General features: G+C 41.9%; 1 protein-coding gene across 1 annotated transcript in view; it reads right to left on the bottom strand.

The window, feature by feature from the left end:
* The window catches only part of PYGM (glycogen phosphorylase, muscle associated), a 982,083-nt gene that overhangs the window by 840,427 nt on the left and 123,422 nt on the right, over nt 1-18,234 (bottom strand). The window contains exon 3 of the mRNA XM_082270768.1: nt 9,348-9,426. Coding sequence (XP_082126894.1) covers nt 9,348-9,426 — 79 coding nt within the window. The remainder of the gene's footprint in view (nt 1-9,347; nt 9,427-18,234) is intronic.

Genomic DNA, 18,234 nt, shown 5'->3' with positions numbered 1-18,234 from the left:
ATATCAAAAGTTGATCCGGTATAAAAAATAGTAAAAATACTGTAGTGGTAATCCAATGTACATAAATAAATAGTGCTCCAATAAGAACTAAATGGCATATGAGAATAAGTAGGATATAAAAAATAAATAAGATATAAAACTCAAAGTGGTAAAAGATCTCCGTATAAAAGGTGTACTGAAGTGCACTGAACACTGAACTGCACTGAAGTCACCTTACCTTTGAAGATTTTTGCCGTTTTATTAATGGACCATGTATTACTGATGAACTATTTATTGTTGTGAGGCTCTGAAATTGCTGCTATATTTATAGTATGATGGTTTGTAATTTATTGTGAATATACCCTTGGGATAGATTATTTCTAGTGGACATTTCATACACCTTTTATACGGAGATCTTTTACCACTTTGAGTCTTATATCTTATTTATTTTTTATATCCTTCTTATTCTCATATGCCATTTAGTTCTTATTGGAGCACTATTTATTTATGTACATTGGATTACCACTACAGTATTTTTACTATTTTTTATACCGGATCAACTTTTGATATCACCTTCCTATAGTCATTATTATATATTATAATTGTTTGATTTTCAAACCCCTATCAGGCATACCTTACCAGACTTTGGCCCTTTGACACATTTCAGTCACGTGTGGATACACTATTCCCAGATTGGACACTTATTATATATTGCACTTTATTTATTTATTTATTGGTCACACATATTGCACTTTATTTCATTAAGTGTTCACAGTTTTCAGGATACTGAGTGGTATATGCATATTGGCAGCGCCATATCTTTCCTCACTGTATTCAACTTTCTCAGAATACCTAGCAAAGCCTACCATAAATTTAGAGAGTTAAGTGACTTGCTAATGGAACTTCAAGTAGCTAAATCCGAGGAAGACTTACAAGGACTTGCATTCCTTGACACAGAGGTGTCAACCCCATTGTGCAAAAGTTACCCTATAACTTGCAAGAGCAGTGGATTACACACGGATCCCGATATAAAAGACAGCATGATGTTCCATTCCCTCCTTTTTCTGTTTTTGTGGACTTTGTGCACCAGCAAGCTAAAACAAGAAATGATCCAAGTTTTGATTTTACGCTGTTGTGTGCTGCTCCTGTGGGACTTAACCCTCGCAAACCTCCAGTAGCAGTACACAAAACTAATGTGTCTCCTCCAGGTTCCTTTCACAGGTCTGTCAACTTCTCTAACTCAGAGACAAAGGTCAACGATCCTGGTAGGCAGTGTCCCTTGCATCGGAAGCCACATCCTCTACTAAAATGCAGAGCCTTCAGAGAGAAAACCCTGCAGGACCGCAAAGCCTTCCTCAAGGAGAACCACATCTGCTACAGGTGCTGCTCTTCAACATCTCATCTCGCCAAGGACTGTAAGGTCAGTTTGAAATGCACAGAATGTGACAGCTCAGATCACAACACAGGGTTACATCCTGGGCCAGCTCCATGGACTTTACAACACACCCTCAGCACTAGTGAGCACAGCGGGGTGGAGGAGCACACCACCACAACTACACCAGAGGTCACTTCACAATGTACAGAGATCTGCAAAAGAGCCATAAGTGGTAGGTCCTGCTCCAAAATCTGCCTAGTCAGAGTCTACCCAGCAGGCCAAAAAGACAAAGCTATTAAGCTTTACGTAATCCTGGATGACCAAAGTAACAAGTCATTAGCCAGCTCGACTTTCTTTGACATGTTCAGCGTTAAAGGCCCCAGCATTCCCTACTCCTTGAAAACTTGTGCAGGAATAGTGGAGACGGCTGGTAGGAGAGCATCCAGCTACCAAGTCGAGTCCATCGATGGGCGATCTCGCTTGTCTTTGCCAACTTTTATCGAATGCAATCAGATCCCTGATCACAGATCTGAAATTCCTACACCAGATGTATAGCTGCTCATCACCCACACTTGAAACGCATAGCACATCTGATACCAGAACTTGATCCTCAGGCTCAGATTATCCTACTCCTTGGGAGAGATATCTTACAAGCCCACAAATCAAGAGCTCAAATTAATGGTCCCAATAACGCTCCTTATGCTCAGAAGTTAGACCTCGGATGGGTCATCATAAGAGATGTCTGTCTAGGAAGCGTGCACAAACCTAACTCCGTTAGCAGCATGCTCACAAATACCCTAGAGAATGGACGTCCCTCTCTTTTCCAGCCATGACACAACCATTTCCTTGCTAAGGAATCAGCCCACGCCACCTACTCATCTTGTCCCTTCACAAGCTCCACTAGTGACAACTTTGCCTGTGACAGTGACCAAGACCATTTAGGGTGCACAGTCTTTCAGAGAACTAAAGAAGACAATCGTGTGGTGATGTCTATCGAGGACAAACTCTTCTTAGAAATAATGGAGCAAGGTCTAGTCAAAGACAGCACAAACAGCTGGGTTGCACCTCTTCCCTTCAGACCACAGAGACAACGCTTACCCAATAACAAAGAACAAGCGTTACAACGTTTTGCTTCTCTTAGACGTAATTTGCAAAGAAAACCAGAGATGAAGGAACATTTCTTTTCTTTCATGGGTAAGATCTTTGAGAACGGTCATGCCGAGGTGGCTCCCACCCCTAAAGACTCTGAAGAGTGTTGGTATCTCCCTATATTCAGAGTGTACCATCCCAAAAAGCCAGTTCAAATCAGAGTAGTGTTTGACTCTAGTGCCAAATACAAGGGTATCTCCTTAAACTATGTCCTCTTGACAGGCCCAGACCTTAACAACAAACTCCTGGGAGTGCTCTTACGCTTCCGCAAAGATTCTATTGCCTTCATAGCTGACATCCAGCAGATGTTCCATTGTTTCTTGGTCAGAGAGGAAGACAGGAACTTCCTAAGGTTCCTTTGGTTCCAAGACAATGATCCTTCAAAAGATATCTCAGAGTATCGCATGAAGGTACACATCTTTGGCAATAGCCCTTCACCTGCAGTCGCTATCTACGGACTCAGACATTCCGCCCAAGAAGGTGAACTTGAGTTTGGCTCAGATGCAAGACAATTCGTAGAGAAAGACTTTTATGTAGATGACTGTTTAAAATCCTTACCATCCAGTGAGTCTGCAATCTGTCTTCTTAAAAGAGCACAGGAAATGCTCGCTTGTTCCAATCTCAGGCTTCACAAGATTGCTTCTAACAGCAAAGAGGTAATGGAAGCTTTCCCTGCTCAAGACCATTCCAGTGATCTAAAGGTGGGTACAGACTCTTTACCTGTACTACGCAGTCTAGGTCTACTTTGGGACTTGAAATGCGATTCCTTTACCTTCCAAGTAAATGGAAAAGAAAGACCTTTCACTCGCAGAGGTGTCTTGTCTACAATCAATAGCCTGTACGATCCATTAGGATTTGCGGCACCTGTTACAATTCAAGGTAAAGCCTTGCTGAGAGACTTGATTCGTGAAACATCCGACTGGGATGCCCCACTCCCCCTTGATAAGAGGAACTCTTGGGTAGAGTGGAGGGACTCTCTATCAGTCTTATCTGATCTCCATGTTTCACGCCCATATGCTCCTGTACCTTCTACAGAGATACAGAGTCAAAACCTTTGCATATTCTGTGATGCTTCTGTCAAGGCAATAGCTGCTGTGGCCTACTTAAGGACTGTTGACACTACAGCACAATGCCACGTAGGATTCACCCTGAGCATACTATACCTAGGCTAGAACTTTGTGCTGCAGTACTAGCTGTTGAAGTAGCAGAGCTAATAACCTCAGAGATGGACATTGACCTTAAAGATGTTCAGCTCTACACAGACAGCAAGGTAGTTCTAGGCTACATCTACAATGAAACCAGACGTTTCTACGTCTATGTCAACAACAGAGTGTTGAGGATTAGGAGATCTACCATTCCAACACAATGGCACTATGTACCTACTGACTACAACCCTGCAGACCATGCTACAAGAGCTGTTGCTGCATGTAACCTGAAAGACACAACATGGTTTACAGGACCTGCATTCTTGTACGATGCAGAACAAACCTTTCCTAAAAGTGACACGTTTGAACTAGTAGATCCAGACTCAGATACTGACATCCGTCCTGAGATCTCAACATTTCATACTGCAACTTCAGGTTGCCAGCTTAAATCTGACAGATTTACCAGATTCTCAAAATGGAAGTCACTTGTTCGAGCTATTTCTTGTCTTATTCACATAGCTCGCTCCTTTAAAGGTGACTCTAACAGCTGTGACAGCAAGGGATGGCACCATTGTCAAAGGATCAGTTCAGTATTAGAACTACAGCAGTCTCAGGATCTTATCATCCGCACTGTACAGCACGAAGCCTATGCTAAGGAGATTGACTGTATCTTGAACGGAAAACCTATCCCTAGAGACAGTGCCCTGAGAAAACTTGACCCATTCCTTGACCAAAATGGACTACTTAGGGTAGGTGGTCGTCTAAGGCAAGCCAACCTAGAGTCAGACGAGAGAAACCCTCTAACAGTTCCTGGTCACCACCACATCGCTCACTTGAGTGTATCACATCATCACTCCCGTGTAAAGTGGAAGTCAAGATCCACAGAAACAATGAGACGAAGTTGTTCCTCAGATCAGTTCCTGAACTAGTTTGTTGTTACGATCTGAAGAATAAATGGTGGTATCTGATGATACCAGGCGGGGAGTGTCATGCCTCCAGCATAAGGAAATAATACTTTATGGTACTTCCTGTTTTCTATTGCTGGTATTAGTTCCACCCCTCTCTGAGAGAATCTCCATTTCAGATTTACCTCAGGAAGGAGCAGACAGCATCTGAGGTTGCTGTGGGAAGATTCCTGAACCCCCCCTTTGAAGCATCGCTGGTATGCCTATGAACTGTTGGTTATATACTCAATGCATACACTGTTTATGTTTGTATACTGATTATATGCCTTTATATGTTTATTTACAGTTTCACCTCTATTCACAATCCTATTCGCATATCCATCTAACTTGTAACCTGTTCATGTGACCACTATTCTATCTCTGGAATAAAGCCTTAAGTTACAAAAGGACTGGTTATTGCAGGATTAAAGGTTTAGCTGTATGTTGAGCTGCACACGCCTGGGGCATACGTGTAGTGAGAACAGAACATTGTCCATTTTATTACATGGGATTGTGCACTTTGCTTTTACCTATAAATTGGAGGTTTTAACTTTATTACCCTATGCAAGGTGTTTTGTTTTTTTCTTTCTAATCATAAATGTGAGGAAATCTGAGAATACTCCTATGCTGTTAGTTTAGAGTAATGGTCGAGCCCAGGAGGAGTTGACCACATATGCACTGTTTGGCCATTTATTATATATGGTCATATTAATCTGGTAAGAGTTTTATCCCATTGCCTACCTTCTGCATATTACACATGTCTATAAAACCCCCTCCTCTGTACATAAGGTGTCTCCTGTACACCCAACAGCTTCTTATCTCCTCTGCTCTCTTCTGAGCACAGCCTTGTGAGATCTGGTGTATGTAGAAAGGGGAGCTCCGGGGGAGCCAATCAGAAGCTTTCCTCATTGAATTATGTCTCTAACAGCCAATCACAGTGAGCATTCTGTTCAACAATGTTCCCCAACTCTCTAAAACATGCACTAATCAGCTCCATACTTAAAAAGCCCTCACTGGACCCAACCGATCCTAACAACCTATGCCATATTTCCCTGCTCCCCTTTTTATCCAAACTCCTTGAACGTCTAGTCTACAACCGACTGTGCGACCACCTTGCCGAGAATAGCCTCCTTGATCCCCTTCAGTCTGGATTTCGGCCTCAACACTCCACTGAAACTGCTCTCCTCAAACTGACAAACGATCTACTAACTGCCAAAACTAATGGACACTATTCTGTACTCCTACTCCTGGACCTTTCTGCTGCCTTTGATACGGTTGACCATCCCCTCCTCAAAAAACTCTACGCCTTTGGTCTCCGTGACTGTACTCTTCACTGGTTATCTTCCTACTTATCCAACCGCACCTTTAGCGTTACTTACAATTCTACTTCCTCCTCTCCTCTTCCTTTTTCTGTTGGGGTCCCCCAAGGCTCTGTTCTCGGACCCCTCCTATTTTCAATCTACACGTCCTCTCTAGGTCAGCTGATAGCCTCCCACGGCTTCCAATACCATCTCTACGCTGACGATACTCAAATCTATTTATCCAACCCTCAGCTCTCTCCCTCAGTCTACTAACGTATCACTAATCTACTATCTGATATATCAGTCTGGATGTCACACCCTTACCTCAAACTCAATCCGTCCAAAACCAAGCTTATAATCTTTCCTCCACCACGTGCCCCTTCCCCTGATCTCTCTGTCAATATCGATGGCATTACTATCAGCCCATACCCGCATGCCAAGGTCCTAGGTGTTGTTCTGGACTCTGAACTCTCTTTTAAGCCCCACATCCAATCACTGTCCAAATCTTGCCGCCTCAACCTCCGCAACATCTCCAAAATACGCCCTTTCTAACCAAAGACACAACAAAGCTCCTAGTTCACTCCCTGGTCATCTCACGCCTCGACTACTGCAATTCCCTTCTCATTGGCTTACCTCTACACAGGCTATCCCCCCTTCAATCCATCATGAATGCATGCTGTCGGGCTCATCCACCTCACCAATCGCTCAGTGTCTGCTGCTCCTCTCTGTCAAGCCCTCCACTGGCTTCCGCTCACTCAACGAATTAAATTCAAAATACTAACAACATCTTACAAAGCCATCCACAACTTAGCCCCCAGCTACATCACTAGCCTAGTCTCCATATACCAACCGAATCGTTCTCTTCGTTCCTCTCAAAACCTCCTGCTCTCTAGCTCCCTCATCACCTCCTTCCTCCCATGCTCGCCTCCAGGACTTTACCATAGCCTCACCAATCCTATGGAACTCCTTACCCTTATCTGTCCGATTATCTCCTACTCTATTAGCTTTTAGACGATCTCTGAAAACCCTCCTCTTCAGAGAAGCCTATCCTACCCACACCTGACAACTGTACCTCCATTTTCTCCATCAGCTCATCCCCCACAGCTACTGCCTTTTGTTTCACTTGACCCCCCTTCTAGATTGTAAGCCCTAACGAGCAGGGCCCTCTAAATCCTCCTTTATTGAATTGTATTGTAACTGTATTGTCTTCCCTCATATTGTAAAGCACTGTGCAAACTGTCGGTGCTATATAAATACTGTATAATAACAATGTAAACCCATACAAAATAATACTGTAGCTATCTTATCGCCTGAGTTCTCTGTCAGACAGATCTGTGAGCACAGGGAGTTAACTCTTAATTAACCAGGACATATGCTCTTATTTTACTACTTAACCTATTTATTTCAACATGTATAAGCACTATTTAACAGTTTCATCTCCTGTTCCATGTTTCTATTCTAAATTATTTGTTGGAAAAAAAAATATTATGAAACACATATACAGTATCTCAAAAAAGTGAGTACACCCCTCACATTTGTGTAAATATTTCATTATATCTTTTCCTGTGACAACACTGAAGAAATGAAATGGATGTTGACGGAAGCGGATGAAAGTGGATGTAAATGAATGATCATCCATTTACATCTGTTTTTCCATAGGAATTCATTGATGTCCGTTTTTCATCCGTCAACTGATGGGTGAAAAACGGATGAACAGTCTGTATGTGTGAAAGGGGCCTAAGGGTATATTGGTTTTATTTAAATCAGTATGAACTTTAAATTACTGATGCATTATGAGAAAAATGAAAGATATGAAAAAAAAATACTTTTTGTCTTATGTATTAAACTAACATACTTTGTACCATAATGGTAATTTTAATGTTGCAGTAAATAGAACAATTTCAACAAATTGTATGTATTCCCCGCAGTAATGGTACTTCAAAATATTACTGATCAAACTTGAAAAAAATACATTTTTTTAAATTTTCATTCTTTTTTTCCCTTAAAATGCAAAAAAAAAAATCAGAAAGACTTTAGGGTCACAAGAAAGCCCTATTCTCCCAAAAACAATATATGTATAATTTCTTTATTCTGAGAAATTCCAAAGTTATAGACATTATATATATATATATATACATACACACAGTATCTCACAAAATGAGTACACCCCTCACATTTTTGTAAATATTTTATTAAATCTTTTCATGTGACAACATTGAAGAAATTACACTTTGCTACAATTTAAAGTAGTGAGTGTACAGCTTGTATAACAGTGTAAATTTGCTGTCCCCTAAAAATAACTCAACACACAACCATTAATGTCTAAACCGCTGGCAACAAAAGTGAGTACACCCCTAAGTTAAAATGTCCAAATTGAGCCCAAAGTGCTGCCTTAACCCTCTTGGGCATGGAGTTCACCAGAGCTTCACAGGTTGCCACTGGAGTCCTCTTTCACTCCTCCATGACGACATCACAGGGCTGGTGGATGTTCGAGACCTTGAGCTCCTCCACCTTCCATTTGAGGATGCCCCACAGATGCTCAATAGGGTTTAGGTCTAGAGATATGCTTGGCCAGTCCATCACCTTTACCCTCAGCTCCTTTAGCAAAGCAGGGGTTTTCTTGGAGGTGTGTTTGGGGTCATTATGTTGGAATACTGCCCTGCAGCTCAGTCTCCAAAGGAGACTCTGATTCAGTATGTCACAGTACATGTTGGCATTCATGGTTCCCTCAATGAACTGTAGCTCCCCAGTGCTGGAAGCACTCATGCAGCCCCAGACCCGGACACTCCCATCACCATGCTTGACTGTAGGCAAGACACACTTGTCTTTGTACTCCTCCCCTGGTTGCCGGCGACACACGCTTGACACCATCTGAACCCCCCTCCCACTCTGCAGCAATACTGGCAGAACTCATATGTCTATTTCTCAAAGACAACCTTTGGATATGACATGCACTCAACTCCTTTGGTCGACCATGGTGAGGCCTGTTCTGAGTGGAACCTGTCCTGTCAAACTGCTGTATGGTCTTGGCCACCTTGCTGCAGTGTCATTTCTTCAGTGTTGTCACATGAAAAGATAATAAAATATTTACAAAAATGTGAGAGGCGTACTCACTTTTGTGAGATATATATATAAAAAACATTTTCTTGATGTGTATGTATACTCCATTGCATTTTGATTTATTTGATTTATTCACAATTAGATACAGTCTATACAGGTGTATCATTTACTATATTTAGGAGTGGTTATATATGTGGATGATTTCACATATGGTTAATAATATTTTATGACTATTTGCACAATTGATTGGTTATATTTTGGTTGTCACACAGGTTCAATACAAGCCCTGCACTTTTGTGCTAGCAGTTTTTTAGATCTTTTACCCAAGTGCAGTCATTTTTGTTTTTTTCAAAAATCAGGAAATGGCAGGGAATCGCAATATTTACAGACATACCTGCAAGTCTACCCAAGCCTCCATTTCCTAGGCCAGCATCCTCTTCAATCTCCTCCAGATCTTCCATGTCCAAACCAAGCTAAAGAGATTCACATATGTTTTAGTGCAATATGAAATTATCAGCAATATGCAACTCATCACTAAGGGCTGTATTAACCGCTTTAGGAAAAAAACATTGTACAAAAAAAAACAACATTGAAGTGGTAAACGTCTATTTCTGGAGCAACATTTATACCACTTAAATACAGGGCACTTTCACCCCCTTCCTGTCCAGGCTAATTTTCATCTTTCAGCGCTGTCGCATTTTGAATGACAATTGCACGGTCATGCAACACTGCACCCATATGAAACCTATTTTTTTTTGTTTCTGTTAAAAAATTCTGTCCATAAGCAGGTTTACTCCTTCACTGTTGGGCACTGATGAGACTGCACTGACGGGCACAGATGGGCACTGAGGAGTTGGCACTGATGAGGCCCTAATAAGCAGCACTGATATGTAGCACTGATGAGGGGGCACTGGCAGGCATTACTGATGGGCACTGATTGGTATTTCCTGGTGGGCATCTGATTGTCTCTCCTCTACCTGTGCCTTGTCAGCGCAAATAGAGGAAAAACCCGTAAATTACACTTCCTGGTTACAATGTGACCAGCTGTGATTGGACCCAGCTGATCACATGGTAAAGAGCCTACGTCATAGGCTCTTTACCGAGATTGGAGATACGGTGTGTCAAAACTCCCATATGACACCCAGTCATGATAACTGATCCCCCGCCCAGCCGGGTGGGATTTGAATAAACTTCACTTCCTATAAGCTGGCCATACATAATTTACCTGTACTGTAGTTGTCTTTTTCAATTTCCTTTAGATTTATGGGCCATACACACTATAAGATTTTCTGAAGACTTTTTCCTTTAGATTTACCAAAACCATATAATATGAGGTCAAATCTAAACACTTTCAATTTGTATGCAATCTGGCAAGCCCTTGCACTACATAGAAAAGGTAAATATGAAGGAAATCTAACCACAAAAGTTGGATAGGGTGTATCCAGCTTTAGTCTGATAACACAGGAGGGCCAGGGAGCAGCATTGTCTAGAGTCTAAACAAGTCGGGACATACACTTGTAGATCCAAACGGTACACAATTACAGTGAGGAGAAAGCAGGGTCAGAGCAAGCCAGGTCATAAAAAGTTGTAAAGAGTGCAATACAAGCTGGGTCAAGCAACAGCACACCAGGTAGAGTCCACTATCACAAACAATTGTGGTGTGTACAACATTTGCTCTAAAAATAGCCCAATAGCTAAAAACACACCTGGGCGTTTTTGTAGCTGGCGTTTTTTTGGGCATTTTTTTGGAGTCTTTGGAGGCAGGCAAAACATCTGAACTTCTGTATGGGGTTATATATACACACACACTTATATGTATTTTTACACATACACATATATAGGTGTGATAGGAGCGGAGACATATTGGTGTTCATTATTTCATTAGCGCAAGCATAGTGTTCTGCTACTTTCACACCTATATATGTGTATGTGTATATATACAGACATGTGTGTATGTATATATACCCCCTACACAGAAGTTCAGATGTTTTGCCTGCCTCCAAAGTCCCCCAAAAAATGCCCAAAGAAACGCTTGCTACAAAACCGGCAAGGTGTGAAAATAGTGGAGCCATATCCCTGTTTTATATTGATTCTAATACAAACGATCTTTTTTTTTTTCTGGTTCTGGACATGCTACAGAGCTGAAACTTCACAGGTACACTTTTTAGACCCCCCACACACTAAATCAAAAGAAATTATTATTATTATTTTTTTTTTTTTTCAATTTTTTCAATAATTGGCGCTCTATCAAAAATGACAATTTTTAAGAACTTTTTTTTGTGTGATTAATAGTCCCTGGGGCATGACCAAGAACCCTAGGCACTTTTTAGGGGCATTTATTGGATTTTAGGGCTTCAAAATGGTGTTTTTTGATTACCGAAGTTCGGGTCCCATTGATTTCAATGGGGTTCTGAAATCCGGGCCGAACTTCGGGAAGTTCGGTTGGCTTGTGAATGGAAAAGTACAACTGAAGCCCAAGTACAGACAAAAGAGGCAGATTTATGCGTATCTGTGGCAGGGAACACAATCTGCATTGCAGTATTATTTGTGAAAGCTGAGCAGTGTAATGGCAGCAGCGAAAGGGGTTACTGCACTGCGCGGGAGAAAGCACGCCAAAGAGATCTGCCTTGCAGGAGGAGCCACCGCCGGGGAGTCAGCTAGTCTGGGGCTGTGGCGGAGTCGCCATCCTCTGGCTTCTAATCTGAGTGGATGAAGGGAGCTGAGACATCACTTCCACCATTGGTTGTAGCGGAGGAGCAAATATATGTAGGGGAGCAAGATGGCTGGTGCCGGACGGAATGAGCCGGAGCACAGGGGCTATCCCACATGCTGGCGGAAAACCTGTGGAACAGACTGAGTTGCCAAATTTGACCCTGTGCGAGAGCAGCGTCCGAATAGTGCCCAAAGGAAGTCTGGCCTTGTGCAGAGGAGGGAACCCGGAGCATCTCAGACTGGTATGTGGCAGATGCCTGAATGTGTCCATGTGGCTATGAGCGCGGGGTCAGTGTGTTCACTGCGGCGACATGTTGTTGTAGATAGAACAGAGTGATTGCCAGCCTGGAAGACTGTATGTGAATTGGGAAGTAGGAACCACTCATGAACTGCTGACACCTAGAGTGGTTATCCCTTCTGGAAGAGGACAGGGGGTGCAGAAAGCACCGCTGGGGCCAGGAGCAGTGATGCAAACTTGCACTACCATCTGAAAACCAGGTAGACCCACATCTAGAGGTGCAATGCACACAAGTCATGAGAGTCGAGCAGTGGCCGAAAGATGCATTGGTGACAGTGGCAACAACTAACAGTCCAGCTTTTACAGAGGCAGAGGGGAGTCAATGGGCCCAGAGGTTGAACACCTCCAGTTCATCTAGTGAGGGGGAGTGTCAGGGTGCAAGGAAACCAGACCACACGAAGATGCAAGTAAAATAAAGCGATTTATGCAACAATAATCGCACAGCAAGAGAGAGGAACTAAATCAAGAACACCCAGGGTCAAGTTTGTAAGCGGGTAGTCACCCAAGCCAGGATCGAGTCCAGGAACAGGTAATCATCCAAGCAGAGATAGAGTCCAGAAGCGAGTAGTCTGCCGACGCCGGGTCATCATCTGATGCAGGGGTTGTCTGCCGATGCGGAATCCAGAGCCAGGAAGGTCATCAGCCAAGTCAAGTCATGCACGGAGAAACCAGAGACCAGAGGACTGCTAGCAGGGATGCACCTTGGAGCACAAACGTAAGGGCAAAAGCCATCAGGTGATATATATAGTCAAGTGTGCAACATCATCACTGAGCTACGCCCAGGCAGCAGACAAGTGATGATGCAAACAGAGTTTATAAGAGACAGCAGTCTGCACATGTCCAAGATGGCTGCCAACAGGAAGGCAAGGTAAGACCTTGACAGGAAGGTAGGGGCCATTGATGTTAGGTCACCCAGTTTCCAGTATTGCTGTGGGTCCCTGAAAGAGGTGATCGATGACTGGAGATCAGAAGTGGAGACTGAGTGGGACTTGAGGAGAGAGAAGAAATCCTATAGGTTCCAGTTTGCTCAGTGAAGAAAAGGAGGCAGCAGTTGTTCGCACGCAGTGTGCAAGGAACTTGGGGCTCTGTGAGGCCTATGCCACTAAGGTCCCAGATCTATCCCTACCTCTCACCTATGCCCAGGCACAGAATGATGCTTGCTCCAGCCTGATCAAGAAAGTGGAGACCCTTTACACCCCACCTGGGAGAGGAGAAAGGTAAAAACTCCCCAGGTTCTCACGCTTCCAATGCCTTGTCCAGAAGAAGGTGGCCATGGAGTACGGGTATGATTATCCATACGCTCCCCGGGAGATAAAGGAGGAAATCGAGCGTAAGAGAGGGGCCTGGTGTGAAGAAACGGTTTGGGACTTCCAGTATGTTTGTAAACCACATCGGAACCAGTCTAAGCCTCAATTATGGGGCACTTTATCAGTTAATGCAAATTGGAATTTGGGGAGGTCCAAACACACTGGGTGGAGTGGAGGTCCACCGCCCAGATGAAAAAGGCCAAGCCTGGACCATTAGTATCCGAGATCCTGAAGGCAAGATCGTCCAAATACCTCATCCTGATCATTACTATTGAGGTGTGCCGAGTTCTTATTTCAGTTGGAAAGTTAAGTTACTGAGGGGCTAGCAAGCCTGAAGAATCTGTTGTATCGATTGGAAAGAGTTAAAAAGGGACTAGTGTGCCTGAAGAGTCCCTTTGATACTAAAGTTGCTGTTTGGGTTAGGAGTCCTGTTCCCAAATCCCCTTCTCTTCTATCCTTGCAAAAGATGTAGATCAGTGAAACTGCTACAGTTTCTTCACCTGGGAGAAAGAACTTTTGCCACAAAGAATTTCTTCCTGTTAAAGCCAGGGGCTACTACCTGGAGGAGGTAAACCCCTAGTTCATAGAGACACCCTGCTAAAAGACCCTTTGTGAAGATCTTTTTGGCCTTGGCCCCCTACTGTTTTTTAAAAAGGAGTGCTGGGAAAAATCCTTTGGGCCAGTGGGCCGGAGTGATGCTGAAGGAAACTTTGTGCGAGTTGCTACTTTGTGAGAGAAGGGTAGCATTCAGAGAGAGGGATGTCAGAGTGAAGGATCCCTTGAAGAGTGCTTACAGACACTTACAAGTAAGGCAAGCTTTGCTCAGGCTCCAGGAAGAATAACTTGCCGCCAGGAGAAGATGTGTTGTCTCTGTGTTACAGAGGGAAGAAAACTGAACAGAGGGAAGAAAAACTGTCGGGTGGACTCCGTATTTCTTTCACCTACTTGTGGGTCTGATTAGGATAGGAAAGAGTCAGTGCCCTGGTACCTGAGAGGGACTGTGCCTATTGCTAGTCAAACGGTTCCTAGATGGAACTAGTGCTAATGTGTTAGTTAGATTGGCAGGAATTGTTCTGTTATTTCTATCACATGTGCACAACAGAGCGACGTGTCAAGCGTGCCCTTGGAGGGGGGGGTCAGGCAGTATTGGAGATCTCTACGGGAATGTTAGAGTCAGAGATTCTGCAGGTGAGAAGGTCGCCTCTACAGAGAGGGCAGTCTCACTGTAAGTATGCAGGATGTTCAAGTTGCTATGTACTTACCCTTTCCCTTTGCATGTTTATGGAGGACCTTCGGGCCTTGGAAAGGCCATCCACTGTCTGTTTTTGTATATATGTAAAATGTTACTTGTTGTTTAGTTAGATAGGATGTCTAACCTTCACCTGTCAGATATATTTTTGTTTTGTGGGGGGGTGCATTAGTTCAAATGCACCTGGTATCTTCCTATGTGTAAATATTGTACAGCAGCGATACATATTTTTCCATTCATTTATTGTATTCACTAGCCACATATGGGGTATCCCCATGGCCCTGTACATATGTTATTCCCTAATGAAAATATAGATAAAGGGTGCACTAACCTAAAATAAAAATAAAAATTGTGGCAGCACTAGAAATTGAGAATAGATAAATAAATGAAAAAATAGTGCTCTCTACAAAAAAACATACATAATTGCATGAATATAACAACAACATGAATGTTAATAAAACAATGTGCGGGTAATACAATTACACAAAAACCACCAGAGTGATAACTGTGAATAAATAAATGTTGCAAGCAACAAAGTCTCTCAAATAAACAAATGTATAGTAACTTCTTTAAATCTATAGGGGATGTGACAGACACCGCAAATATATGATGTAGTGGTATCTTCAGACTTGAAGTGATAGGCAAACACCCCGTGACAAATCCATAAAGATAAAAAAGTGGCCCCACAATTCACTTCAAACAAAGTGACAATTATGTATGGTCTTTTGTAGAGTGCACTATTTTTTCATTTATTTATATGTTATTCCCTGTTTCCCCCTTTCCAAGTTTGTGGGATACTCCATGTACATTTTGTATCGGTGTTTTTGTAGGGGCGAATGCCCAGTGCCAGTGAGGACAAGGCTCAGTTTGGCGGGAGGTGGATGTATCACCCTCCTAGGTAGGTGCTAGAGAGAGTATAGTTTTGAATCCTTTATGCTTACCAGAGGGATTGCAGGTAAATCTATATTGTTCTCTGCCTACCAGAGAGCAGAATCTGCTAGTGAGGTCTGCTCAATGTGCCACTCTGTCTGTCTGAAGTGTTTCACACTGGTCCAATAGGGAGGCATATTGGGCATTGGGAGGAAACCTGACAAATGAGTGCACAAGCATTTGGTACAGCCCTGGTGATTTAGCAGAGGAAATTGTCTCGGTGCATGCTGGTATACTGTATAAATGCCAAGGAGCACATGTGCTCAGGGTCTTTCAGCTGGAGAACAGAGTCCTGGAGGGAGGGGCGGCTGCCTCCTCCTCTGTAGAGATGCCATGCAGCTTCAGGTGGTCCACATGAGGGACTAAAGAGCTAGAGAAAAACTGAACCCAGGGGTAAAGTGGAATAGGAGGGGAGACACTGGAAGGATCTGATTCTGCAGTACAGTGAGTACAGATCTATGTCAAGGGGCCTGACCTGAGGGGGGCCACCCCTGCAGCTAGAAGAGTCAGTGGATGGGTGTCAGTAAAGGGGATGCTAGAGAGTATCCTGAAGATAAATTAGATCATCAAATATATTGCTGAGGAAAGAGCAAGGAGACTTAACCCTTTCCATTGTTGGGATTATTGGGGGTGATTAATATAATAATAGGAAAAAAAATGGATTTAAAAAGCCATGTATATTCCATATTATGCATATAAGATTCTGAACAGTATAGTTTCCATCTTGTTTTAAGGTGAAAGAAAGTTCATATATGTTCTGTTGTAAAATTTCTCTTACAATAGGGTCTTATACTTTCAGCAGATGTCTCTGTCTTCTTTTGGGCATAAATAAGTGGAAAACTGACGTTCTTTTAGATAAGACTCAGTCAAGCTGACGCTATGTTAAGGGGGTGATGTCTCCTTAATTGTCTGTATTTTAAAGATGAACAATAGGTGCATTTAAACTATAAGTTTGAAAAGATACATCATTATGTGTGAGAAGATATTAGCCATAATTATGTCATTATATTATGTAAGGCATATACATATATATTTAGAAATTTTTTGTCTACCATATGTTGGGTTTATATTTTAGCTAAATAACAAATCTTACTTAGGTAAAAGTAATTCCACTTAAATTACTTCATTTTAAGGCATGTGGTAGGAGTGTTTATATAAGAATTGCTTTGGACTAGGCTAAGTGTTTTAGGTATCGTAAATATTACAGGCCAGACAAAATGTCTGACAACATGTGGCATGGTCAAATAATTAATGGACTTTCAATAGCCAGAGGTCAAAGAGGTCATCAGATAAGAATAGTGGTAATTGTTTCTAAGTATTGTTACATACAAAATCTAATGAACAGTACGATACTGCCCTCTTTAGACGAAATACCAAATGCAGTCTTGGGATAATTTTGGTATTTCCCATATAGAAATATTATATTGTATTAAAAATATAATTATTGAAATGGCATTGCTTGCCAAGATGAATGATGGAGAATAGATGGACATTTATGTATGTACTGAGAGTATGGACAAAGTTTTATGTTGTGCTTTTATGATTACTCTTACATATAGAGAAATCATCCTTTAATTTTATTATCAAACATTGGGTTAATTATTCGAAGAGGTGTGTCTATGACCTCACCAGTTAAGGTATAGAATATCCCAACCAATGGGAATAATGTTTCATCCCTCTGGGTTTAACTTATGGTAATTTTTATAGCCCTTTGTTCATACCATATAAAAGAACAACCCAGATGAGAGATAGGACACATTACACTACTGACAACACACCTTACACTTACATCACACACGCTGTTACATCCATCTATAGACTCATCCAGACATACTCCATCTTGCTCCATCATTCATCTGAAACTTTGAGGGACGCCAAACGAAACTCCTCCCTCACTATCCACCATCTTAAGAAAGGCATCCATCTTAGGACTCTGGTAACGACTATTTGAAGCTAGCAGCCATCTTAAGTGTGGTAAATATAATCTTGCTATGTTATTTGATTTTATTCAATATTGTTTATTTCCTTCCTTATATGTTTTATATTTCATATTTAAGGGTAATAAGATTACAATCCCAGCCGTATAAACCATGGTAGATTTTTCTCTAAAAAGCTGATTTTTGTTTTTATACATTTTTATTAATATCAGATTTAGCGCATTATTGCGAATTTAGTCTTCCGTTTTGCATGGCTTATTCTCGCTTCATCTGCAGTGAAGTGACTTTCGGCTATGCGATTCCCAGACAATTGTGGTCTGTTATAGAACACATACCTATGGTTTATGCTATACCTGGAGAAAGGGTAATCTTGCTTTCACTTTCACTTTGTTTCAGTTTCACTTTCATTATTGAGCTAAACATCACATTGCATTGATTGTTTGAAGTTAGTAGTTTAAGAGTTATCTTTTTGTGTCACTTCTTGTTTGATCATATATTGTGAATACATGTCTGGTGAATAAATATTTTTATATATTCCATACTGTAGACTGTACTCACTAAGATTGGTATATGCTTTTAAAAAGAAATTAATCAATTAAAAAGAATTCACTACATATTGATTTGTGGAAATAAGTGAAGATTCTCCTTTTACACAGATCTTTGCTTATTAACCATAAATAGACACTGTTATAGTCAGAGCAGTATAAATATTCTGACATAATGAAGTACGAGCGCGAGATATTATTATTAAATATTCTTACAGCATACATGTGGCAGTATGGTTTAAGCAGTGAGACTGCGTCTACAAGCAACCTGATGAGGCCAAGTGAGAGTTGTCCCTATCCAAT

This window comes from Pelophylax lessonae (assembly GCF_965119305.1).
Source record: "Pelophylax lessonae genome assembly, chromosome: 10".
NCBI classification, from domain to species: Eukaryota; Metazoa; Chordata; class Amphibia; order Anura; family Ranidae; genus Pelophylax; species Pelophylax lessonae.
Note: the sequence above shows the minus strand (reverse complement) of the source record. Positions and strands in the feature narration are given on the sequence as shown.